This window comes from Diadema setosum, chromosome 4 (assembly GCF_964275005.1).
Source record: "Diadema setosum chromosome 4, eeDiaSeto1, whole genome shotgun sequence".
In the NCBI taxonomy this organism is placed as follows: domain Eukaryota; kingdom Metazoa; phylum Echinodermata; class Echinoidea; order Diadematoida; family Diadematidae; genus Diadema; species Diadema setosum.
Genome location: NC_092688.1, coordinates 12079221 through 12105374, shown reverse-complemented (window position 1 = coordinate 12105374; position 26154 = coordinate 12079221). Strand labels below are relative to the sequence as shown.

At 37.1% G+C, this 26154-nt stretch overlaps 2 protein-coding genes across 3 annotated transcripts in view; one reads left to right on the top strand and one right to left on the bottom strand.

Moving 5' to 3' along the window:
* Positions 1-217: 217 nt before the first annotated feature.
* Positions 218-13914, bottom strand: LOC140227560 (probable ATP-dependent RNA helicase DDX52). Its single transcript, XM_072307974.1, has 14 exons — positions 13825-13914; positions 11752-11929; positions 11467-11549; positions 10297-10482; positions 9622-9702; positions 8952-9126; positions 8381-8453; positions 7402-7605; positions 5656-5746; positions 4817-4939; positions 4056-4282; positions 3646-3717; positions 2908-3000; positions 218-2217 (listed from the first exon to the last, which is right to left on the bottom strand). Exons 1-14 carry the CDS (start codon positions 13912-13914, stop codon positions 1971-1973), a joined length of 1923 nt encoding a protein of 640 aa, XP_072164075.1. The 3' UTR covers positions 218-1970.
* Positions 13915-15664: 1750 nt separating this feature from the next.
* The window catches only part of LOC140227559 (FACT complex subunit SSRP1-like), an 86792-nt gene continuing 76302 nt past the window's right edge, over positions 15665-26154 (top strand). For both annotated transcript variants that reach the window (XM_072307972.1, XM_072307973.1), the window contains exons 1-6: positions 15665-15914; positions 18731-18916; positions 19513-19618; positions 20124-20308; positions 21289-21383; positions 23488-23623. In XM_072307972.1, coding sequence (XP_072164073.1) covers positions 15864-15914; positions 18731-18916; positions 19513-19618; positions 20124-20308; positions 21289-21383; positions 23488-23623 — 759 coding nt within the window. In that variant the 5' untranslated portion in view covers positions 15665-15863. The remainder of the gene's footprint in view (positions 15915-18730; positions 18917-19512; positions 19619-20123; positions 20309-21288; positions 21384-23487; positions 23624-26154) is intronic.

Below are 26154 nucleotides of genomic sequence, written 5' to 3'. Positions count from 1 at the left end.
CACTCCTTTTTGTTATGCTCAGAACTTATTTTCAGGAAGAAAAAAAAAAATCCTCAACATACTACTCATCTCTCCATACTCTCAAGCCTTACAGTCATGTTAAGGATTAAAATCACATGGAAATCACTTATGGAAAGTTTCACAAATCCTTTCTGCTCCAATAAAAAAAAACAACAACCAAAAACAAAGGCAACATATTGGATGGACTAATCAGTGTCTCACCTTTATTGTTTGTTTGTTTGTTTGTTTGTTTGTTTTTTATCTTTTTTTTCTCACTTGGGTACATCAGCAACTGTAACCATAGTGATGTATCCCTCAAAAATTAATGAGACATACAATGTTCAATGATTATTTAAAAAACAAACAAATGAATTAGAGAAATTGACAAGAAATAACACAAGACACAAGCACAAAAAAGAATAACAAAAGCAATGTCCTGGTTTGAAAATGCACAAGTGGCAATGGTTTACTTAGTGTAGTCCAACTTCCTAAGAGCCCCCCCCCCCCCTCCCCCCATCTGTTCTTTTCTTCTGCCTCTCCTACATTACCAGTCTCTTCAGCTACACAAGTCTGAAATACCCTGCAGAAATCACCATTCAGAACTTTCCCAGGCACTTTGCTGGGAGCAGTGTGATACCAGTACAGTATACATTGTAGTTTCTGTAACTGTGATATTGGATGATGAAGAGCAGCAACGCATGGAAGACTGAATCTTTTGTGTTACTTTCAGTGCTGATCCGCACAGAAATACCACAGAGCAGTGTACACACTGTCCAAAGTCATCGGCACAGAAATTGTTCATCAGAGAGGTTTAAGCCATGTGCGAGTTTCAAACAATTGCATGAAGTTTGTTTCAAAATCTGGACAAGCATAAAATACTGATGCATCCACACATTAAAATGCAATTGGTTATAAACTGAAAGAATAGATACTGATAATAAAGATGTCTACAGTGACAGACTTCAAACAGCTGAACATAAAATTCTTTCATTGGCTTTGAGTTGGAGTTGGTGTGCTAGCCTTTTGTACATCATCAGTCTTCTCAATACAACGTGTACAATCTATAATGCAGACATGTCAGGAATTTGTTTCTTTGGTGGTCTTATTTTTCCTGGCAAAATTCCTCCAAGCTTACATTTTTGTTTCATCTTTGAATAGTTTTTTTGCAAGTTTGGCAAAATGTTTTAAGATGACTCATTTCCTTCTATGGCAATGTCATGAGGGTTCCTCACCCATTTCCCTCCTATCACAGGATATACATGTAGTAAGGAAAAAAAACCTACAGCATGTCAGAAAAGAAGAAACTGAGCAGTTTCCTGGTTTCATTCTTACTCCTATTTTGCCCAAGACAATTGACAATGAATAAGATTTATGTAAAGACAGGACAAAGGAAAAAAAAAATCCCCAAAATAATCAAGGTTTTATGATGGATTAAAGCTAGGATTTGTCTCTGTGTACAACTCCCCCCAACTACTAGTGTACTCATACAAAGCTATTGGTTGCTACAAACAGAAGTTTATCAATTGCATATCCTTATTTGAATTGTTACAACAACAACAAATACTCTGAGAACATTTATGTCTTCATTCAGTTAGGAGAGTCAGCAATTTATCTGTCATCAGGTGCAACAGAATTACATGCACTTCTTACAGTGCATAAAGTATGATTCGATTGCTGTTTCAGGACGGTGGTGGAGAGTCCACTTTGCAGTCTGTCTGTCATGAATATGCATTTGTACAAAGTGGGTGTGGCCTGTTCGGCCCACGTTGAAGATGGAAGATGGATCATGAGGGAGGAATAAAGTTTTCTTGTTACTTTAAATGGTGGTGGTGATTTGTTTTGTTGTCAGAATGTGTGACATGTTGTGCCACCAAGAATTTCCCTCCCTTCCGTAATAAGTCCAATACAAGCACACGGCCCTATGACATAGACTGTGTTCATGTCATATGTAAAGACGATTTCCACTTTTCTCACGTAGCTGGCATCTTTGACGTCTTCTTCTTTTTCCTCCTCTCCTTCCTTGATCCGCTGGCGCTTTTGTTTGCTGTAGCATTTGTGCCTTTGGGTTTTGTTGTTGCTTGGGTGGTACCGCTTGGTACAGACTTTGTCTTTCCTTTTGCATGTTCTCCTGCCACACCCTTCTCCATCTCTGACGTGGGTGGACCTCCTCCAGAAGGCTTGGCTTTCTTCCTCTTCGTCTTCTTTTTCATCATTTCCCTTCAGTAAAAATAAAAAGACGACTGAATAAGAGACTGACAAAGCCACTCTTTCGAGGCTGCTCTGACATGCGTTAATAGTTAATGAAAGTAAGAGTGACACAACGTTTGCTATTGTGACAATTGCTCTGGTCTTATTTTCTCCAAGGACTGAGAGTTAGGGTTTGATAGGGTTTTAAGTTTAGTGTGATGTGAAGATTAGGATTAGGGTTAGGGTTATATTTATGGGTAGAATTCATGTTTGGCTTAGCGTGTAGATATTTCATTCAAGCAATTATTGCTGGAGCAAATGTCATAGAACTGAAAGCGAGTGCCACTTGAGGTACATGAGGTAGCACTTTTTATTTGCTCATCCAAGGACAGGTGATATTGTTCTCGAGCTTGTTTATAGGGTGCACCCCTGCAATGGTTTTTCCCAGACTAAGGAATGAATTTCTACTTAATCATGAAATTTTACGCTACGTGCAAAAAGACTACAAGAAGACTACAGAAGAAGGCGTTGAATTAGAAGGTGGAAGAGTAGCTTGGGAAGGTTGGAATGAGAAAGGAGGATGTCCCAGTTCGGGCGAGATGACGAGAAGGGTGTATGAGCAGTTACTGTCAGAGTGACATAAATCCAGTCTCCCCCATTAGGAGGGACAAAATCAGGATGATGAGCTACAGGGGCTTCTGTGTGAACCCATAAACTCACCTTTTCCTCTTGGCTCTCTGTAGGTCCTGCTTGGGCAGCGTCCTGATCGTGTCTCGCTTGACGGGGTGTTTCTCCAAGGCTTTTTTCTTCTTCCTGGAATGGAGATGTAAAAGACACAAGGTCATACAGTGCACTCCCGTTATAACGAACACGGTTATAATGAAATTCCGGTTACAACGAAATAAAATTTAAGGCCGCAACATTATCAACTCTATGTATTTTTATTGTTTATTCATTCGGTTATAACGAAATTTCGTTATAACGAAAGAAAACTGCCGGTCCCGAGGACTTCGTTATAACGGGAGTCCACTGTACACAATAAGCTCTCAATTCCAAAGCTGATTCTTAACTGTACACCACATCCCTACAAGTAGGAGCATGCTTATCTAACATCATCTATTGTGAAATCTTCATGTGATAGATTTTCTTTGGAGCTGGGAACATAAAAAATCAAACATGTTTTGTTTTGTTTTCTTTTTCATGTGTGCAGTTTGTTTGTTGGGTTTTTGTTGTACATCATTTGCTTGTCTATATTTCTGCAATTGCATATTTCTTGATGTGTTGGTGGGTTGGTTTATGCATTTGTTGTGTGGGCTGGTTTGTTTAATTGTCTGTCCGTATGTCTGTATGTATGTCTGCCTGTCTGCATGTATTTACATATATTTGTTTGTCTGCTTGTATGTTCTCTCCTCCCTGAATCTCAAACTCTAGGTGAAAGAAGATATTAAACCGACTTACTTTGACAGCCTTCTAATCTGCAGCATGTAGTCAGGCACCGGACAACCAGCATTCCGCATCACGTTGGCAATGCTGTGAGAAGACGATAAAAACAACAGTAAGCAAATGTCTATAGCCAGCATTTAATCAATATCCTTCACCTTATTCATGAAATCGACTTTTACGTTCAAGCTAACATCAATAACGTGATTGAAACAAACAAACTTAAAATGGAAGGTCTCATAAAAATGAAGCAATTTTAAAATCTACAAATGAAAATCTATGACTTGCAAGTTCCACTCTAAAACTTTCATAAAATTGTTCGGTTCTCATGAAGCAGTTTAAACATTGTTTTTCTCACCCTCACTATAACTTTCACTCTCTCTCTCTACCCCCCCCCCCTTGAATTTGTCTTTCCCTGCATCCCCCACCTTCGTAAGTGAACTGTGTCATCTTCCGTGAAGAAGGTGACTGCCCTCCCAGCGCGGCCAGCCCTTCCCGTCCTCCCGATACGGTGGATGTAACTGATGGCCGAGGTGGGGAAGTCGTAGTTGATGACAAGGTTGACGCCCTTGAAGTCGATGCCCCTGCCCATCAGCTCCGTGGCGATGAGGACCCAGATTTTGCCGGAGCGGAAACCCTTCACGATGTTGTCTCGCTTTATGTATGTCACAGGGATGAAACGTATCATTAGTGTTTACAAGCAAGCGACTCACATTACACATCATGTGTTTGGATATTAGTTTACTAATGAAAACACGAAAGTGAGGGAACACATGCTCAAATCTGGCTTGTGATAATTAGTGTGCATATCAATCTGGGAATAATACATGTTTCAAACAAAATAAATGGCTACCTGCCTGGTTTTTACATACATACATACATATATTCAAATACGCAAACATACTTAAAGTTTGTTGGTGCAACATTATGGTACCTTCGAAGAGATCGTATGAGCAAATTAAGAGCTTGGATGAGCTGGTTATCACCAGGTACTTTCTCAAAAAGAGTTTGAAGCCATCATTTCCCAAGACAGAGAAAATCCTTTAAAATCCTTTAATGAACTTTAAAAAGTTCATTAACACGTTGGGGACGAGTCCCGAGTATACATGAGCGAGTGTCTATGTGAAATGCATGTTGTAGCAAAATCAGTCTGTCCTCAACGGGTTTAGCTATGCATTAGCCTTATTACCTGTGTCTGCGTCTTGTCGGCGTGAATGACATCAACATTGTACCCGTCATAGATGAGTTCCTGGAACAACTCCTTGGCTCGCTCCTTGGACTGCACAAAGACCAGGACTGGAGGAGTGAAGCCCTGTTCCACCAAAGAAATATGAATCCATACTGACTGATCAGTGATCCATTGTTTTATTCATTTTTTAATCATCTTTTTGGTGAATAAAGGGCTATACATTGAAAAATCCTTCATGGGGCTTGCAGGAGAGCATTGTAATTTATACAACATTACAGTAAATATTATTATCACTTATTACCTTAATTACCAACAGCATAATGTTGCAGGGGTGACAAGACCTGGTATCTGAAATTTTTGTGAAAATGACTTTTTTGGTTTAATGGTCAGATAATCCTGTACAAATCCTAGCTGTCTTAAATTTCAAAAATGTCAAAAATTCAATAATTTCATAAATTAAGCCACCATGGCATGTTCACATAAAGGAAAGGCTAGCCCATTTGATATAGTGCTTTGGCTGCCATGTTTTTGTTTTTTTTTTTCTTGTGTGTGTGTGTGTGTGTGTGTTTGTGTATGTTCTCTTGAACATTTGACATTTTGTAGATACAAGGTAAGGAAGTACCAGTCAGGCTTCTTTCTTACTACTTCTCCTGCACAATTTGTTCCTTGCAATTCATGATACTGAGAAATATATTCATCATGCATGTAACAACAACTGCAGTTGCAACGGCAACAATTTCAATATTTGGACAGTACCTGCAATTTTCGCAATAGGCGCTATCTGTTTTATAGCTTTCTGACAAGGGATCATGGTCATTACTGCCACCGTGCTTTCTCACCTTACTGAAAATGTCTCTGACTGCCAATAGCTTGCCATACTCTCCACCCACAAATGTCAGTTCTTGTTCTATCTGTTCATTGGCAGTGTTCCTTCACAGTTGTAGGAAAACATAAAAAAGATAAGAATTATTACAATACTTTTTTCATTTTATGCTACACAAATAGGATCTGCTTAAAAGTAGTAATTTCTCTATTCTCAACGTCAAGTTTAAAGATAATAAAAAGTTTTGGTACCTCAAAAGTTTCCCTGAATTTCCTTGTCTTGGTTTGTGTTTCACGTTAAAGTACGTTGTCTGTGAGAATTACTCGCCCCAAAGTGCTCTCATGTCTTAGTAATCATGCAATAATGGTTTCGTACCAGAGCCGTCGCCGTACAGCGTTGATAAATATTGTACGAAACCACTGACTGCGACCAGCAGCGTGCAGCCCATTGTACGCATAGCTAACTGCAACCAGGGAGGTAGTCTCACCTCCCTGCTGCAACCAGCAGCCCCATACGCATAGCGTAATGGGGCTTCGCATTGTAACATTCAGGATCATGACAGAATTAGTATCGCGGGTAAATGTCAATTTAAAATCCCAAAATTTCTTCGATTTGAAGACTTACCAGTTAAGTTGAAGTATTAAAAACAGGCTTCGAACAACGTTTGGTTCTGCCAATAGTCCCTTTCTTTTCGAATTGATGACTGAATGTGACTCGGTCGAGAGGACCTTGGGAGAGCTACATACACCATGGACCGATGCATACACTGACTACTACGGCCAGCGCATGCGCACACAAACATCTTATCCGTTGATATGGGATTTGAAATTTGTGCGCATGTGATGTGTTTGCATGCACTGGCTGTAGTATTCAGTGTAGATGGTGTATGTAGCTCTCCCAAGGTCCTCTCGGCCGAGTCACATTCAGTCATCAATTCGAACAGAAAGGGACTATAGGCAGAACCAAACGTTGCCCGAAGCCTGTTTTCAATACTTCATCTTAACTGGTAAGTCTTCAAATTGAAGAATTTTGGGGATTTTAAGTTAACATTTATCCCGCGATACTAAATCTGTCATGATCCTGAATGCTACAATGCGAAGCCCGATTACGCTATGCGTATGGGACTGCTGGTCGCTATGCGTATGGGGCTGCTGGTCGCAGTTAATTGCATGATTACTAATTAAAGACATGAGAGCACTTTGGGGCGAGTAAGTCTCACAGTGTTAGTTATATGAAAGGTACTTTAACCTGAAACACAAACTAAGACAAGGAAATTATTGAGGTACCAAAACTTTTTATTATCTTTAATGTCAATGAAACAACAGATCCATATCATGGCTATAATACAATATTCTCTGGAAGGTATGGTGTGCACAATGTACATAAATTAGGACGGCATGAGAGATCTTTAATACATAAAATAATTTTGTAATGAATGAGAGTTAGTTTACACATCAAACATTTGCGAACAAGGGGATGAATAGATATTGACAGGAAAAACTAAATGAAAACAAGGAGCATGGACAGATATGGCACGGAGAAGACATGCACAATGTAGGAGGGAATAATGTGAGTTCAAATGAGTGAAAGTGTTATAATATTATCACATAATGAAACTTACAGTATCACCTGAAGCCTTCCTTTAACCCACTGAAGACAAGTCCTAAGTATACTCAGGCAGGTGTCTATGGGAATTGCGTGTTGTAGCAAAATCAAACCGTCCTCAGCGGGTTAAAAAGATGCAGATAATGTTTGAACTCACCTTGCCCCAACGCTGACTGTGACCACATTATCCAGGTTCAGCCTGCACCACTGCTCCACGTCGTAGGCGAACGTCGCGCTGAACATGGCGCGGCGGACGTGCGATGAGTCGCAGGCCTGGTAGATGGTTCCCAGCTGGTCCCTGAATCCGGTCTTGCCCTCCTCAAATAGCTTATCTGATTCGTCCACAATCAACCACTCAACACTGCATGAGCAACAATGAAAAAAAAAAAAAAAAAACATGACATTCATAACTGAGGTACTGTGTTTATGTGTCATCACTTGATATTCCAATACACTCTTATCTAGTATATTTCTTTCATTTACTACTTCTACAGAAAAAAAAAAATTACAATAGCACTATTATTAAAATATTAAAACAATTTGCATCAAATTTTCTGTTATGCATTATATTGGTTGTGTTCTTTTTCTTGAGTAATAATTTGTCCATTTATAGCTAGTCTGAACAACAGCAAATATTTTAAACATCTTTAGTAATATAACTTGATTTTTAATGAATTTTCATTGCCAGCAATTCTGCCATAAAAATGTAATCAGCATCATACTAGCACATTGCACACTCATTTGTACACCAGGGTCCCATTTCCTAAAACTTGTTATCAGTGACAACTGCCACATTTCTATGACAAATTTGCTTTCAGCCAATCAGATGCAAGGATTTCAGTAGCTTGTTACATCAATAACAACTTGTCACTGATGACAAGTTTTATGAAACGGGCCCCTGGTAATCATTTTGAAGTACACTAAATATCGGTGCTTCTTTAACCTGTTGAGGATGGTTTAATTTTGCTACAACACGCATTTCCCATAGACACCTGCCCGAGTATACTCGGGACTTGTCCGCAACGGGTTAATAATGCAATTGGTTTTGTGTGATGAAATACCAGTATGCAAAAAAAAACAATGCGTTTGACAAAATATATATACGAATAACATATGTACTTTACACTATCACTTACTTGCTCAAGTTGATGGCAGGAGGGTCTTGCTGCAGCAAATACACAAGTCTGTTTGGAGTTGTCACAAGAATATCTGCAAGATTGACACAAAAAATGAGGAAGTGGATTAAGATGTAGAGCAACGTTAAAAGAGCATCAGGTCTCTGAAAAATTATTCAGGTCGTCCAAAAGTCAATGAATAAATATCATATAGTTACAGTATTACCTCAATGTAGAGATGAAACAGTCGATACAGGATAACATATGCAGGGCGCAACGAAAACTTTTTTGCTTGGAGGTCCATTCAGGCCACTAAAATCTTTAAATATGAAATTGTGGTGGCCTGAAAAAGATATGTAATGGCCTGAAATAAGAGAAAAAGTTATAACCCATTTTGAATCTTAGTTGCCGCATTGGGCCACCAAAAAATAAATTTGGTAGCCCGACACCAATTTTAGTGGCCCCGGGGGCAACCGGGCCATCACTAATGTCAAGTACTGTCATATGAGATGTGGATGAGACATTTGAAGCTCATAGTATTCAAGCTATTTGGGAAATTTATTTTCAGAGACAGCCACTCAGAACAACTTACCAAATTTCTGGGCGGTCTTAGGGCCAAATTTCTGCATTGCTTTCGCCCCATGCTCGATGGTGTGAATTCTCAGTCCGCTGCCCTCAGACAGTCTCATCAGCTCGCGATACGTCTGCTGGGCGAGCTCTCGTGTCGGCGACACGATGATGGCACGAAAGCCTTTCTTCTTTGGTCCCTGCACAATAAAATAATAAGTCACTAGATCACTACATTTATTTACAAACATCTACTCCTCTTACGTCTAACTTCCCATCATAAATACAGTGATGACATAGTAGCAAGACAGAAACAGAGCATTTTTTTTTCCAGCAAAGTGTACTTATTATAAATGTACTTTATCATTATTGCTATCATTATCATTATTATTATTATCATTATTAACACTATTACTATTATATTTATAATTACCATTTTCAAATAGAAAGTGAATGAAGAGTCATTTCAAAATTAACAAGCTCTTTTTGTTTTACAAGAAAAAAATGTTGTTGTCTTTTAATAGCATCATAGAAAATCTAATACTGTTGAGGTCTTGTTTCTAATAGCAGAATCTATTAATATCAAATGGCCTTCTACTCTCAAGTCATTCATATTGAAAATCAACACCTATCTTCTGTTTATTAGGAGTTTCATCACTACTGAACAAAGAGTTTGAATTTGTGACATGACTAACCTTCAAGTGATGCATGACAGGGAGCAGGAATGCAGCTGTTTTGCCCGATCCCGTCGGTGCACAGGCAAGGAGCTCACGGCGCTGAAATCAGGACGAAATACGATACAATTCGTCAATAATTTTGTGCCACAGACTACATCCCACAACAACTAAATGACTGATTTGATATTGCTGATGAATTAAAATCAGTCTTTTCGACAAGTCTCATGGCTTTAATGCCATATCTCTTGAGATGGAAGAGTTGCACAATGGTCTATTGCACAGCACACAAGGGGGTAACGTTCTCTTCTCATCACCCAATGTAAATGTCTGCTGGCAAATCATCATAGCATACATTTTTACAGTTTCTTTGTTGAAACTTCAAATTCCAAGAGTGTCTTAAAATTTGTAACAGTTGGGCTTTCAAAAAAGCATGTTATTAAGTTGTTTTTAATTTACCTACAGTGTTGAAATGCCATGTCTCCTACAGCTCCTGCACAGTATCTAGACTTTAAAGCCAATTTTCTTGACCTCTAGCTTGTCAAGTAGCCAACTTTCTCCCCATTTCTGTGGAATGTTTTTGAAGAAAAAAATGGAACAAAGACATTTCATTCCACAACCTAATAGCAAAGAGAATTTAAATATGCTGCCATGCATGATTGCTACATTGTAGTTGTGACAGTTGTGATAGCATACATGCATCATGACTGGTACAGCCTGCATCTGAACAGGTGTCGGGCTTTCATATCCTGCTCGGGTTATGTTGTTGATGACATAAGGGTCAAGCTGATATTCACTGCTAAGTTCTTCAAAGCTCTCCACGGGATCTGGAATGTCCTCGCCCTGAACGTAGATCCTGTTCCTCTTCCGAATAGACTTGACCTTTAGCATGGACCAATGGAACACAGAGTGCAGGAAGATATTATGTAACAGTTCTTACATACCAACATGGCAGCACATGGGGAGATACAAGTGCGATATATAAACATATGAAACCTCTGTTGTTTGGTAGTGGTGCACTGATAAACTGTTTTCATGAGGTTTTCATTTTCACAACTTTTGCAAGTCAGGGGCTATTGCCTAATTTAAAAACACAAGAAAACATTAACTCTGATCCTTACATGAATGTGACTTCCACAGATACATTTCTCCGTTCAGTGCTGTACTCCACAATCTCAAATTTAATTACTCGCAAAATTGTCAGAAGTCCTGATTTGCAAAAAGTTACACTCCCTAAATATATGGTGCATACAGTACCTAAATCTTACACATAGTATGCATCAGCTGAATTCTCAGAGTTATATAGCAAAGTGAGTATTCTGTCAGTAAATTGTACTTTCAGAGAAAGGGCAATGTGGTATTTTGAAAGCAACTTAAAAATGAAATCAACAAGAACTGAAGAGCAATAAACATGCTTAGCACTTTGTGATTATGTTAAATTTTCACCTTCACCACAGGAGAAGCCAAAACTTGAGAGCAATTACCTGAAGCAACATGGAAGAAATTTGCCCGAGGCTTTTTGTCTTCATCAAATTAATTGTAAGCAAGTGTACCACAATGGCACATAATATATCTGCATATTTCAGTTGTTTTCAATTCATTTAGATCGCTAGATGAAAGTATTGTTCAGAGAATTTTTGCCATTTGATCTTCAGACGATTTCACACGATTGCAAAATCAATCCCCATTTGTGACAATGAGATATCAACAAATTCTCTGATAAAACAGGGGATAATTTGCTGTTGTTGTTTATGATTGCCCTATAATTTGGGAACAATCCTATTTCTTTCAGTCATGTACACATCAAGCAAATTTAAGATGCCTATTCACACACCCCCTCCCCTCCCCTAGAGTGCCAAAATATACCTTTTCAACTCTTCTTTGTTTCACTTTTTCTTCGGATAGCTTTTCCTCACCATCAGATGTTTCTGGTATCTTCTCCTGAGCTTCTGAAAAAAAAAAGAAGAAAAAAGTACATTTTGATATAGATTAGCAAACAATGCACTTACTCTCAAACTAGAACATACAAAAAGATTTGTATTTGTATTCTTGCAAAGGATCAGGGGGGGGGGGGGGGATAGAGGCCATAGAGACACAGCTAGCCACTAAGACAGGTCTGACTATAGCATCGACAGAATAAACTTTGCATACTTTGTTTCTTCCTCTTCTTTTTGTCTCTCTCTTGTTGGACATCATCAGCCTTTCTCTTCTCTCCATGGGGTTCCTCTGCTAACTTCTGGCTGGACTGCCCCTCTTTGTCCTGTCCAAAGATGTCCAATGCCTTGACGATATCCTGCTGGGGCAGTTGCTTGCTGCTTGCCCTGACCAACTGTTCATGAGAAAAAAAGAGAGATAAAACAAAAACAGGGCAAAAACCAATAAGATTTAAAATGAAACTGACATCATAATGAAATTAGAAATATAGCAAAATGTCAGAACACAAGTACAGCGTAGTACAGATTTTCATTGTAGGCACCTACACTAGGCTCTGCACATGCACACACATACATGTGATGTATACTGTAGATATCTAATAAATATGAACAGGTTTCGGCATCTTTTGCTTCTTTAATTGGTTTCACTGATTTTGTTCTTTGGGTTTGACTGGTGCTTTCGTACAAACTAGAGTATAATTACCTAGTATTTTTCTGAAGAATTCTTTCAATAAGATTAATGTTATTGACTGTAGGCTATTCACTGAATATATACTGTGTACAGCTAATTCACTTTAGTCTTTAGGCCTGGTACATTGAAAACTGATACAATTGATGCGACTGATACTACAGTGATACAGCTACTATGTATGTACACTCGGCAAAAAGAAAGTAAACACTTTTCCAAGTTTATATTTCTCATAGAATATCTGGCTAAAAATTAATGTATTATATATCATATGAAAGGTAATTTAATTGGCTATCAACCTAGTAGGTCAATTAAAAGGGAAAATTAACACCTTTGTTTTTCTCTTCCAAGGCACAAAAGTAAAAATTGCAAATCAAACAAGTTGTCATCCATGCGTAAGTGCTCTTCCATGTAACAATAAGAACAATAGACAAAGTTAACACAACGAAAAAAAAAAAAACATGAATTAGGTTGCAAAAAAAAAAACTTTGATCTCTATATCTTTGAAGACCAAAAGATCAGTAAAGGCTAAAAATGGAGGAAAATGATGAATCTTCTGTCAAATTCAAATTCAAATGAAATGAAAGAGGATGCAATATTAATAAAAAGTGGTACTGTACGAACTTGAATTGATTTCTCAAATGAGGAAAATTATAATATTTGGGGGTTTTTTTATTTGTTTCATTAATTCTTGAATTACTAAGTTAAAGAATGAAATAAAAATATTCTGTTCATTTAATCATTGATGTACCCTTACTCCCTGTGTCATTTGAAGTTTGAGTTGACAGAAAATTCTTATTTTCTGCCTTTAGTTTCCCACTTTGATTTTGTTTCTGGTTATACAGAGAAAAGGAGTACAAAAACTTATTTTTGCTGTTTAATTCATGTTTCTCATTGTGTTAAACTGGTCTTCTAGCACACTGTTATCTTGAAGGGCATTTGCAAATAGAACATGTCAATTTTTGCAATTTTTACTTTAGAGCCTTGGAGGACAAAAACGAATGTGTTCACTCATGCACAAAAATCCCTTTATATTGACGTAGTTTTACCGTTTACTAGACCACTAGTAGTTACTAGATCTAGGTTGATAGCCAATATTACCTTTACTATGTTATATAATACATTGATTTTCATCAAAATCTTCAATGAAAAATATGAACTCGAAAAATTGTTCACTTCCTTTCTTTTTTTTTCTTTTTTTTTTTTTTGCTGAATGTAAACATCACACTTGTAAATTTACACTGACAAAATTTTCTGAGCTGACCTGAGCTGAGCGGAGATGAGTGAGCTTTCTAATTCTCTAGCTCCAGATCTTAAGTCTACATCAGAGTCTGATACGTACGCATGCATTCGCAAACACCACAATCGCTAACCCGACCATCATGCCAACCAGACGCCGTGCGCAGACGGCGCGGCATTTGCTGTGCAGCATCAGAGCTGTGTAAAGCAATATAGTCACACAATCACTAATACCTGGGACTATTATCGAGAGAGAACCAAATGCGAGTAGATTTATGGATAACAATAACACGCAACAGATAACCGTTATGCTACATTACATACACAGATGTATCATCCATATTGTGGGCAAACAAAACTCACATGAAATTTCTCAGCATCACTTCTGAAGCGTTTCAAGTCGAATTTTGCTCCTGCTCCCAGCTGTCGAAATAAGCTCATGGCAGTCGCCATTTTAACCCATGTGTTCTCAGTCTGAATTACATTTCCCACCAGATGTTAGTACACTCCGAAAGCACACAAATACTAGTACGCAAATACTAGTAATACAATGGTTGATTTCAAGTTCATTTTTTGATCACATAGCTGCCAACTCTCACTCATTGAGAGTGAGAGTCACTCATTTTGGTCCTTTTCTCACTCTAAAACTTTATTTCATTTGCATGCATTTCTATTGATCTCACTCATTTTGACTCCTAAATTATAGCATTGGCCTATGGGAGTCTCACTCTCAACCAATTAGTTTCCAATGTTGGCAGCGCTGTATAATAATCACCCATTAAATGTGATAATGGTAATATTAGTGTTAATTATAATAATGATAATAATAATAATAATAACAATAATAATAATAATAATAATAATAATAATAATAATAATAATAACGATAATAATAATAATAATAATAACAATAATAATAATAATAATAATAACAATAATAATAATAATAACGATAATAACGATAAATATTAATAATGATAATGATAACAATGACAATTATGATTATATGATCATGATCATAATGATAGTTGAGCTTCTATAGCACTGGTGACAAAATAATGTTCCTTAAGCGCTAACACAGAAAAACATATTGACAAGTTGCATTTGAAGTAACAATATCGGATCCTATACATCTATGTTACATTCTACATTGAAAGAAAGCAGAGGCCAGGCAGTGATAAGTTGGCCTAATCATAGTATAAATCATTTATACAGTAGGCCTATAGACAATTACGATGGTAGGACCTATACCAGTACCAATAATCATTTATTTTTATTTAGGGAGCTACAATTTCACTATTAAGAATATGATGGATATCAACGATATATGGCATGTGCTGCATATTTAAGCATCTAGGAAAGTTAGATGTTGTGTGTGTTTACTAAAAACCTGTAGCTCTGCACAATATCAATATCAATCTATGCAATTGATGTGTACCATGTGATATGAATGGTAGGCATATGAGGGTCATTTAGTATATAGCTACAACTCTTGAAAGATTTTGAAAGTCAGCCACTCATACTACAAAATGGAAAAATATTAAGCATTAGGCCCTATGTAAAAAAAAAAAAAAAATCAAGTGTCCAGACTATACATGGTAAGACTTGTTTTGATGTTGTTGTTGTTGTTTTTTTTCTGAGCTAGGCCTATATATTTGTTACATGAGGTATCAAAAAAAAAAGAATCCTTCAGAAATGGGTCATTCGTTAGCCTTTAATATGTGCGCTCTTCTACAAAGAGCAAATTTGTTAACTTGTTGCTAGTTGATGCTGATGCTAGTAGTTGATGTTGATGCTAGTAGTTGCTTGTTGCTGTGGGCTGGCTTGTTATTATTATTATTATTATTATTATTATTATTATTATTATTATTATTATTATTATTATTATTATTATTATTATTATTATTGTAGTTGTTGTTGTTGTTATTGTTATTATTATTATTATTATTATTATCATCATTGTCATCATCATCATCATCATCATCATCATCATCATCATCATCATCATTTATCTTTATTTTTTTTTTCAGGAATTGAAATCTAATCGCTTTTGCAGTACCCAGCCCTCACCCCCAACATCGGTGTAAAAAGAAAATGTGGTCAGTAGGCTGGCGCTGTAAATCGGTGTTTATTCATTCAGCGATGAGAAAGATTGCACCGTGCATGGCGCATGTTCTCTCCAATTTTCCCGCGACACGGATACGCTCGATGCATAGTGCACTGCATGTTTTATTGTGTGTATTAAACTAGTCCGCATCAAAGCGGTCGGTGGATCGTGGAACCAGTGCAGTGCGTGCTGCTTGCTGTTAAATTGTGCTTAGCTAGAATCTCTCACTGAAACAAAGCGAGAAGAGGTTTTATTTTAACTTTCGTTCAAATTAGGCTCGTAAGTTCGTGCCGCAATGGAAACACTGGATTTCCCAGATATATCACAAGAAGTGAAAGGTGCTATGGTGAGTGATAATATTATCAACCTGCCTAACGTTAAACCTATTCCCATCATATGATGATTCAGTTCCTGGATAAGTAAAACAGGCCACCTATTTTGCCTTGAAAGAACAACGTTGCCCTGTTGTCAGTGTTGAGTTAATTTCACTTTCAAATCTTTCAGTATCTTGCAATATTATTGCTCTTGTATAGTATGTGGAATGAATTGAATATAAAGACTAACGTTAAAGAGTAAGTTTATTGAACATTGTTGAATGCAAAAAAGGCTTGAATGGATTCGGATGAGAGTTACCAAGTTGCATCTGCATGGTACGGTAGATCCGTGGACCATAGATGTATGGTTGAGGGGTCTAGATATCGCGCACGAAAATTTGAAATGCTCTTATAATAGATAAGTTATTCCATAATCGTACCTGAATTTCTCAATGAATATCACGAAAATGCAGAAAAATCACCTCCCAGAATCTCCTGATGATACGATGACGGAGTAGTGCGCTGTCGCCGTTTGTATGTCGGACTTTTTTTTATGCGTTCAATTTCTAGGGGTATGTAAAGATCGCGCAGCTGCCCTCTGTAGTTTCATGCGTGAAAGTGTCTGCCCCTCTGCGGCTGTAACGTGCTCCGGCTTTCGTAGGGGTAGAATATTTTTTCACTTGATATTAAATTTGTCCCTGTTAAGCAACAGCAGTTTTACCTATTACTTGTGTATATTATTGTTATTATCATTATATGTGTTATTATTATTATTATTATTATTATCATTATTGTTATTATTATTATTATTATCATTATTGTTATTATTATTATTATTATCATTATTACTATTATCACCACCACCATCATCGATCATCATAATCATCATCATTATCATTTTCATTATTATTATTATCACTTGGAACCACCACCATCATCATTTTATCATTCTTATTATCATTATTTTTATCATCGATATTTTCATAATCGTTAATGATTTTCATTTATAAAGTTTTCATACAATATTTCTAATCACTTTAACCAATAATATACACGTAATATAAAATGGAAAAAAGTAAAATATGAACATATATTTTGCGTGTGTGTGTGTGTGTTTGTGTGTGTGCTTACCCATTCGTCACCCTCTCAAAAAAAAAAAAAAATGTTCGTCACACATTTGTCACACTCTCATCTAATTTGTTTTCTTCAGTATCATTATGGCCCTCCCCTGTCACAAATATATCACAAGTTAGCGCAAGAAATCACAAGCAAATTCAAATTGAAATCACACTTCAACTTCGATAGACTGAAATATTTATTCCTTTGTAATATTATAATCGTTGTGTATAAATTTGACTTAAAACAACATTTATTAACAGTATTTCAGCGTAGCTGGCAGCATACATTGTTCTTATGTATGATGACGTCACGTGGTAAACGATCGATCGAACAAATTACGAATTCTATCGACTACGAACGAGACAAGCGAGACGACACATCTAGGCTACAACATCCTTAGAACAGATTTTAAGGGAAGGTAGGTTTGTACAAGGTAAAAAATTGGAAATTTAGTGGAAAATTTGTTGGAAATCAAAATTTCTTACCTGCTTCCTTCTCATGTTGAGCGGTAAGTCAGGTATGTTTATTCCATGGGCGTATCGGCAAATTTTGCGCTTAGTCCTACGCGTAATATCGCTTGCTATACGCAGTTACGCTATGCGCGATCATTAGGTCCCTGCGCGAGACCTAGTACCCTTACTATACCATTTTTTTACCATATCTGAAGTTAATGAATAAATTATTGTCATATTCTGAGAGTCTTTTGGTGACTCCATCCCTAGCCTGCCCAGACGCTGTGCAATCACGGCATCTCTGCAGCTCTGTGGGAATACGCCAGGACGGCACTTGTGTACAGTGACAGGGCTGCGGCTGTGCTGTGTATACCGTAGTTAGATAGAAAACAGTCTACGGTACAACTCCATCATGTCCATCCACACAGCTAGAGAGTAGAGACGAGACTAACAAGAGAGTAGAGTATCAATGTGAATGTTGATATGGATATGAGTGATACTGTCTAGGCAACATCAGTTAACTGATTAACACCTTCAAGTCTATGCTCAAAGTAAAGATCACTGGAATTGGAAACAAGCACAAATTTTATCCAGATTGCATAATAAATTGACTACCTAAGTAGTACCTGTGGATACATTACATTGAACTTCTCAGGCTCAGTTTTGGATCTGTTGAATGGCCCTCAGAATCTGATATCTAGCTGTGTCTACAAGTCTGTGAATTATTCAAATTCATGATATTCTTCTGTCGAGATGTTTTCATTGCAAGTGATTGACTTATTGGGTGTCCTCACAGGTTTTTTTTTTTTTGTTTTTTTTTTTGTGTTTTGTTTTTTTTTTTTTTTTTGGGGGGGGGGGAGCTGCAGTTGATTTAGGTGATTTGTGGGATATATAGGTCTACCTACACCTATCTGGACAGTCTTTCATCTTGCATGGGTTATTTAGCCCCTTCCCCCTCCAAAAAAAGAAAAAAAAGAAAGATAGAAAGAAAAAAGAAAAAGATTAAAATCCTGTGCTTTCCATAGACACCTGGTATAGATATCTATTTCTACTTCATTTCTCGTTTTCAAAGTATGTAGAAAGTAGTGTTGAGCAAGGCAGTGCTAGTAATCACTCCAACATTCCCAAATTCTCTTCATGCAAATCCAGTCCTAATGCACAACAACTGTGATTTGATGAATTGGTGTTAACACAGTTGAAAGTTTGCTGGAAATACTTCATTGTTTTTTTGTTGTTGTTTTTTCCTCTTCTCCATGTTTTGCCCCTGCCCATTCCAGAATGGAGGTCGACTGAGGTTAAGTGAACAAGGCATCACCTTCAAGAACAACAAGACTGGCAAGGTAGACCAAATCCAGTCAGATGACTTGGAGAAAACCAATTGGATCCGGGTCGCCAGAGGTCATGAGCTCAAGCTGTACCTGAAATCAGGGTCTATCTTCAAATATGATGGTTTCAAGGAGTCTGTAAGTGTAAACTTTATTTTACAGAAAGGCCTGCCTGAAGAAAGGTTTATTTTGGAAGTCATGTTAGAATACTGGATGTGTGGTATGATGGAGCTCAATTTGATGAAACAAACTGGGAATTTGCCCAAACGGTTTATTTTGGAAGTCATGTTAGAATACTGGATTGGTGGTATGGTAGAGTTCAATTTGATTTAAAAAAAAAAAAAACTAGGAATTTGCATAGTTGTTATATATGTACAAGATTGTATGTAATTCAGACTCCAGTAATAATTTCATTCAGAAAGCCTCCTTACCCTAGAACTGAGACACCCAAATACCTCTTGTATTCTAATATTCTCTTCATACATCAATATTTATTTGCCCCCTGTATGCAGGACAGTGCATGTCTTGATGCAAGACCTGCACTTAAGTGATGATGCTCAGGCTGTGTAATCTGAATAGCTGTAATGTTATGAGCTGGCAAAACGAGGCAATGAGTTGCTCTGCTTTCCTGCTTTCAAAGACCCAGCCAACATTGTCCATTTGATTATGTTGAAGCAATTCAGAGTCCAGTGACTGTAAATATGACAGGTATTAATTTTTTTTCTTTCACCCAGGATCGAGAGAAGGTGGCAGATTTTCTCCAGAGAAATTACAACGTCGAGCTGCAAGACAAGGAACTTTCCCTCAAGGGATGGAACTGGGGGACCGCCAGATTCCAGGGCAAGTAGTCATGTAGCCTTTTATGTTCCTAGAGCCTTCAATGTTTCATGTACTAGGTAACTGAATAAATTCTTGTAAGCTTACCTTTTGCACAAGTAAAAGTAAAAGTACTATTTAAAAAGTTATTGTGCAAGATATTTAAGCCAAGTGAATTGATGTTTTGAATTAATTCAGCCCATGTCTTATATATTGCCAAGTAGAACCCTCATCATGATATTCCTGCTTCTCTGAATAAGGAAGGAAACTTGAATCATGATTGAAATGTACTAGTCTATCTGCAAGAACTGTTAAGTGGGGTTTGATAGAAACCTTTAGATGCGAGATGATGCAAGTGTGGGTATTGTATGTTAACAGTGATACCTCTTATAAGTTGCTCATGAGGAAACTTGTGACATTACAACAGGGTGTCAATGTGGACATGTAGTTGAGCTAGCTGGACAAATTTCATACTCCTATACCTGTTGACAATAATTCCCATGTGCTTTGTCACTGCTTGCATATGCAGGACCAGAGCTGGACTTCTACGTGGAGAAGAAGTCTGCCTTTCAAATTCCCCTAGGCAACGTGTCGCATGCCACAAGCACCAAGAATGAGGTCATCCTGGAATTCCACCAGAACGACGACGCAGAGGTCTCCTTGATGGAGATGAGATTCTATGTTCCCTCCACAGACACGACAGATGCAGCCAGTGTGAGTGTGTTTAACCTGGTGACAAGACATTTGCTCCTGCAATAATTGCTCCCGTCTTATTTTCTCTGAGGACTTACAGGATAAGGCTTTGGGTTGTGATAGGGTTTTGGGTTAAGTTTGACGTGAGGATTAGATATAGGGTTAGGGTTATGTTTTTAAATTACCTTGCAACCATTCTATTGACCCAAAAGAACATCAGTTTTATGGCTTTGATTGAAATTCACCTGATTACATTCAATGCGGGTTTTTTTAATTATTTATTTATTTATTCAAGATTTCATGCGTGTTCACAAAATAGTGCATACAAAATGTATGCAAGTACATCTCATATAGCCAAGACAGAATATATACGATAAGTATACATTGATAAAAAGCAGTTACAGAAATAGTATACAACTCTAAGAGAGCTACATTATTCAAGGTAACGAACACGCAAAGGAATTGCAACATAAGCTTAAAGCTTGAAAATCGTTGCATCCCCCGTGCACACAATCTATATGTTTGCAAATGTTTAAATGATGAGTTGGGGGGGGGGGGGTATTTACAAAGAGAGGAACATGAGGGGGGAAAGAAGAAATGCATGTGTGGTGCCTATTTGTCCTGTCAGACATTGACAAGAGAGAACAAACAAAAAAAGTTTAAAGTGTCAAATCATTATAAGCAAATTATACTGATTAAATTTCTCATAAATCCCATTCAAATGTCGATTTCAGGGGAAATATATGATCACAGCAAGATTAATAGTTAATAGTACCCAGGAGTTGCAATTGGGCTGTTAGTCCATTTGAATCTTGCATTCAAAGGTGAGTATAATTAAACATGACTATTCTATTGCTACAATTTGTACAAGACTCGAGAGTTTTAACAAATTTTGCCTGACATATTTGACTTGATTGGATAATTTCATGCTAGATGTTGAGACCTTTCTTTTTCATCCCAATTGTTTTAAATCTCAACTCAATTCCTTTCACCTGATACAGGCATTCCTGGACAATGTCATAGCTAAGGCAGACATCATCCAGGCCACAGGGGATGCCATCTGCTCCTTGGAAGAGATTCCCTGCATCACACCCAGGTAACATCACCATTTCATCCTTCTTTGGATAGTCTAGATATGACTGACCTGCAGAGCCAATATAATTATTTAACCCTATTCTAACTGGGCTATTTGAGACCAAGTTTTTACTGGGGGGTCAATTTGACCCCCCCTTCACATCTTGGCCGCCGATCAAGCCATCGCCGCAAAATTTTGCCTTAACATAGAACCGGATGTCAACTACAAGATTACATGGTCGTACAAAAGAAAAATGTTGATTTCATATTTTTTAATAAATTCATTATGCTAATTAACGCATGAAATCATATTTTCACCTATAACTCCATCAAAAAGACTGAAGGATTATTACATTTTTGTGTCAGAGTTCCTCAAGACACATCAAACAATTTTCTTGTAAAAAAAATAGCGCAATCAAAATCATTTTCTTTTGTTTTTTATTGTTTTGTTAATTTCTTATGTATTTTATTGTTTTTTCGATCTTTCGTTTTCTATTGTTTTTTGCCAAATTTGTTGGAGGCACTTTTTCAAGCTTATCTACATTAGAATTGATTTATTTCAATGGTTTAAAGTTGAAATAATCTAATTTATATCAATTAAACAAAAAAACACAGTTTGCATTGGATTTGCACACGAAATCATGAATTTGAGCGGTTTTTTGGGGTTGACATGCATATGCAAAACATTGCATAACTTCAGAACGGTGTACCCGGACGTCGCAAATTTGGTCTCAAAATATGCGGGAGACTTCAATGAAAAAAGTCATGAAACGACGCGGCAAAATCTTTGCGCGTTGCGGAATCATGGCGCGAAACGTTGAGGGGGGGGTCAATTTGACCCCCCCCCCCAGTTAGAATAGGGTTAAGATTCAGTGTGGCTTTAGTGTATTTCATACACTTACATTTAATATAAGCTCGTAATGATCAATATCAGTATCAATATCATTATGTAGCTCAGAGCTAAAACACAACCGCCTGAATTCACGAAGGTGGTACAAATGACACCATGGTTTAAACCATGGACAAAAACCATGGAGCGCCAAGTGTCGCATGGAATATTTCGTTACGGAATCAGTCATTTCGTCAATGAAATGATTATTTTGTAACGAAATGACAACATTTTGTAACTAAATGAACATTTCGTCCACTAAATGATAATTTCATTAACGAAACGGTCATTTTGTCGACAAAATGACCAATTTCGTAACGAAATATTCCGTGCGACACTTGGCGCTCCATGGTTTTTGTCCATAGTTTAAACCATGATTTGATTTGTACCACCTTCGTGAATTCGGGCCAACGGGCATTATAAGAGACTACAAACATAGAGGGCCTCATTACAGTTTCAACCACTAGCTTGAGCATTGACATGAAGCATTTCTAGGTCAGTTCTAGGTCATAGTTCATTTGGGTTGTAAAAATGACAGCTGCAGCATTGTCTTCATGCAATAATCAGATGTCAGAAGACCTCAAAAATTGAATGGAAGGGGGCTCAAGGAATCCTTAACATACAAATGTACCATTGCCACAAAAAGAAAAAAAAAAGTGGTTGATTGGGCAATATGACGCATCTTATGGCAGTTGCCAGCTACAGCGGACATTCGTGTATTATTTACTCTGAAAAAGAATGTTTGAATTGAAGCAGTAAAACGTTACAGATCAGTGACAGTGGGATAAGGGTGAAAGGAAGCTGTAAGCTTGTAAATGTATGTGGGTGATGATTAACATGTGCAATATTCATCTCATGATACTCTGGAGTGACTTTTTTATGTGAATTATTTTTCAACTTCATGCAGATAGGTGCATTTCATTAGGTGAATCATAATCATGCTGTGGACACATTGTAAATACGTTGAATTGACATTGACATAATGTAGTAAATCAAACATTCACTTGTTTTTACTTTCACACTACTATGACATGCAGTATGCAAGTAGGATTCATTGCAGACAGTATTACGGACTATAAAAGGCATATCTTTGGATTGTGTATTGCTTAACATGAATTTATGCATGAGACGTTCAATATAATATATCATGCACATTGTGTACATTGTAGATGCATTGTACATGTTTCCTTGATATCAGTGCTTACATAGATGCCATTCTCTCTTTTCTCCATTACAGAGGTCGCTATGAAATCAAAATATTCCCGACATTCCTTCAGCTTCACGGAAAGACATTTGATTACAAGATTCCTTTCACGACGGTGCTGAGGTTATTCCTCCTGCCACACAAAGACAATCGACAGATGTACTTTGTGGTGAGTACAAGACTGTTAGTGCACTTCAGGACAGTTCTATTGCTGTCACCCTTAGGAGGTGGGAGGGACAGTACTTTGTTACGTCTGCAACTTCTCAGCAATTCGTCTCCTGTTATGGGGAAGCCCTCTTTGATTTAGAAAAAATAACAGTGAAAAGTTCAGTAACATTCTTATGTTGTATAGAACAGGAATTATGACACAAACTAAAGATGCAGTACAGTTAAACTCGCATAAGTCGATCTTCTCGGGACTGAGCAAAACACATCGACTTAGGTGATTTTCGACTTGTGCGTAAGTCGAAAAAAAATCGACTTACAGTTACACCACACGTACATATGTATAATGTACATGTATGTTGTCTACTCTGGAGCCGAGAGCTGGAGCGGTGTACCCGATATTTGCCCATCAGCAAGACACTTTATCCACATTGATGCAGGCCAGGGCTCCACTTGATGGCCCGATCGGGCCACCAAAATGATTGATTTTTATTTTTTGGTGGCCCGAAAAAAAAACCAAGCAAACTAAATCGGTCCTACTAAACATAGAAAAATAAATATTACGTATTACTGAAGCGATACAGGACGGTACCCACATCTAAAATAAATGAATAGGAAATTTAATCATCTTATACCGTTATTCTGAGTTCTAAGATTTAGCAAATAGGCTTATAGATTATTATAAAAGTTGATACCTATTTACGTGGTCAAAATTTACGTTTGAAATGAGAAAGTGGGAGCATTTGCAGACATTGTAAACATCCGACATAATTTTGCTTTAGCATCGTAAAGAGCCGAAAGTTACCGTTATTTATTTCTGATTGTAAAAGCAATCATCCACCATATACAAGTATTTTAACACCTTCTGGAGCCGAATGTTGCCGTTAATCATTTTCAAATGTAAAAACAAGTAACCGACATTCATTCTAGGATCTTACGGAGCTGAATATCATCCTTATTCATTTCCGAACGTGAAAGCAAACACCCGCTTTTTATTTTGTCATCTAACTGAGCCGATTGATACCGTTAATCATTTCCAAATGTAAAAGAAACAATCTGTTACTAATTTGAGCATCGTACGGAGCAGAATATTACCGTTATTCGATCTCCAAATTTAAAAGCAAACACCCGACATTTATTTTATGATTGTACGGAGCCGAATGTTACTGCTGTCCACTTCCGAAAGTGAAATGAATCGTCTGACAACTATTGTTATTCATTTCCAAACGTCAAAGCAAATATCAAACATTAACTTTACCATCAAACGCAGCTAAATGTTACTGTTATTCATTTCGAAATTTAAAAGCAAACATCCGACAGTTATTAAGCATCGTATGCAGAAGAATATTACTACTACGTGTATTCACTTCCGAAAGTAAAAACAATTATCTCACATTTATTTTAGCATCTTCTGGAGACGAATGTTATTGCTATTTACTTTCGAAAATAAAAGCAAACATCCGGCATTTATTTCATCATCGTATGAAGTTGATTATTATTATTTCTCATTTCTGAACGTCAAAGGGATAATTCTACATTTACTTTAGCATCTTCCGGAGATGAATGTTATTGTTATTTACTTTCGAACGTAAAAGTAAACATCCGGCATTTATTTTATCATCGTATATGGAGTTGAATATCATTATTATTCATATCCGAACGTCAAAGCAAACATTCGACATTTATTTCAGCATCTTCCGGAGCCGTATTTTATCCTTATTCATTTCCGAACGTAAAATCAAATATCTGACATTAATTTCAGCACCGTACGGAACTGAATCTTACCATTATTCATTTCCAAAAGTATAAGCAAACATCCGATATTTATTTTAGTATCACACGGAGTCGAATATTACCGTTATTCATTTCCAAAATTAAGAGCAAACATCTGATATTTATTAAAGGCATAATTTACCATTTGCAGATGAAACAAAAACCCAGCATTAGTGCTTTAAATAGTTGTAAAATGTGAGTTACGGATAGAAACAACCTCTGTCAAAATTTAAATCCATATAATTGATGTTAAGTGTTGTTAAATACACAAAATGTGAACAATAGTTATAATAAGAAATGTTTCCAGACTAAACCGTATACAGTTACGGTTTATTGAGAAAAACCCTGATATCTCTTTATATTTTAGGTTTTATTGCAAATATTTCATATGGTAGGATGTTTTATGATACAACAGACCTACACATATGCATCAAATGTGATATCTTGAACATTTTTGAAATCACTGCTCCCAAAGGTAAACTGGACCTTTAAAGCATCTATGGAGCCGATTGTTACCGCTGTTCATTTCCAAAACTGAAGGCAAACATCCGGCTTTTTTTGGTGGCCCGGCGTGAGTTTTTGGTGATCCCGGTCGCAAATTAACCATTCGCGAAATCGTGATTCGATTCGCGAAAAGACTCCGCTAATATAAGGCATAGATCGCTACACTCGGCAGGGGCTACGTCGTCCTTTTACCAGGTCTCGTTACAAAACCAAAATCTCGCGTGAGTTCTTGCGTTACCTATCGTTGATGTTAACGAA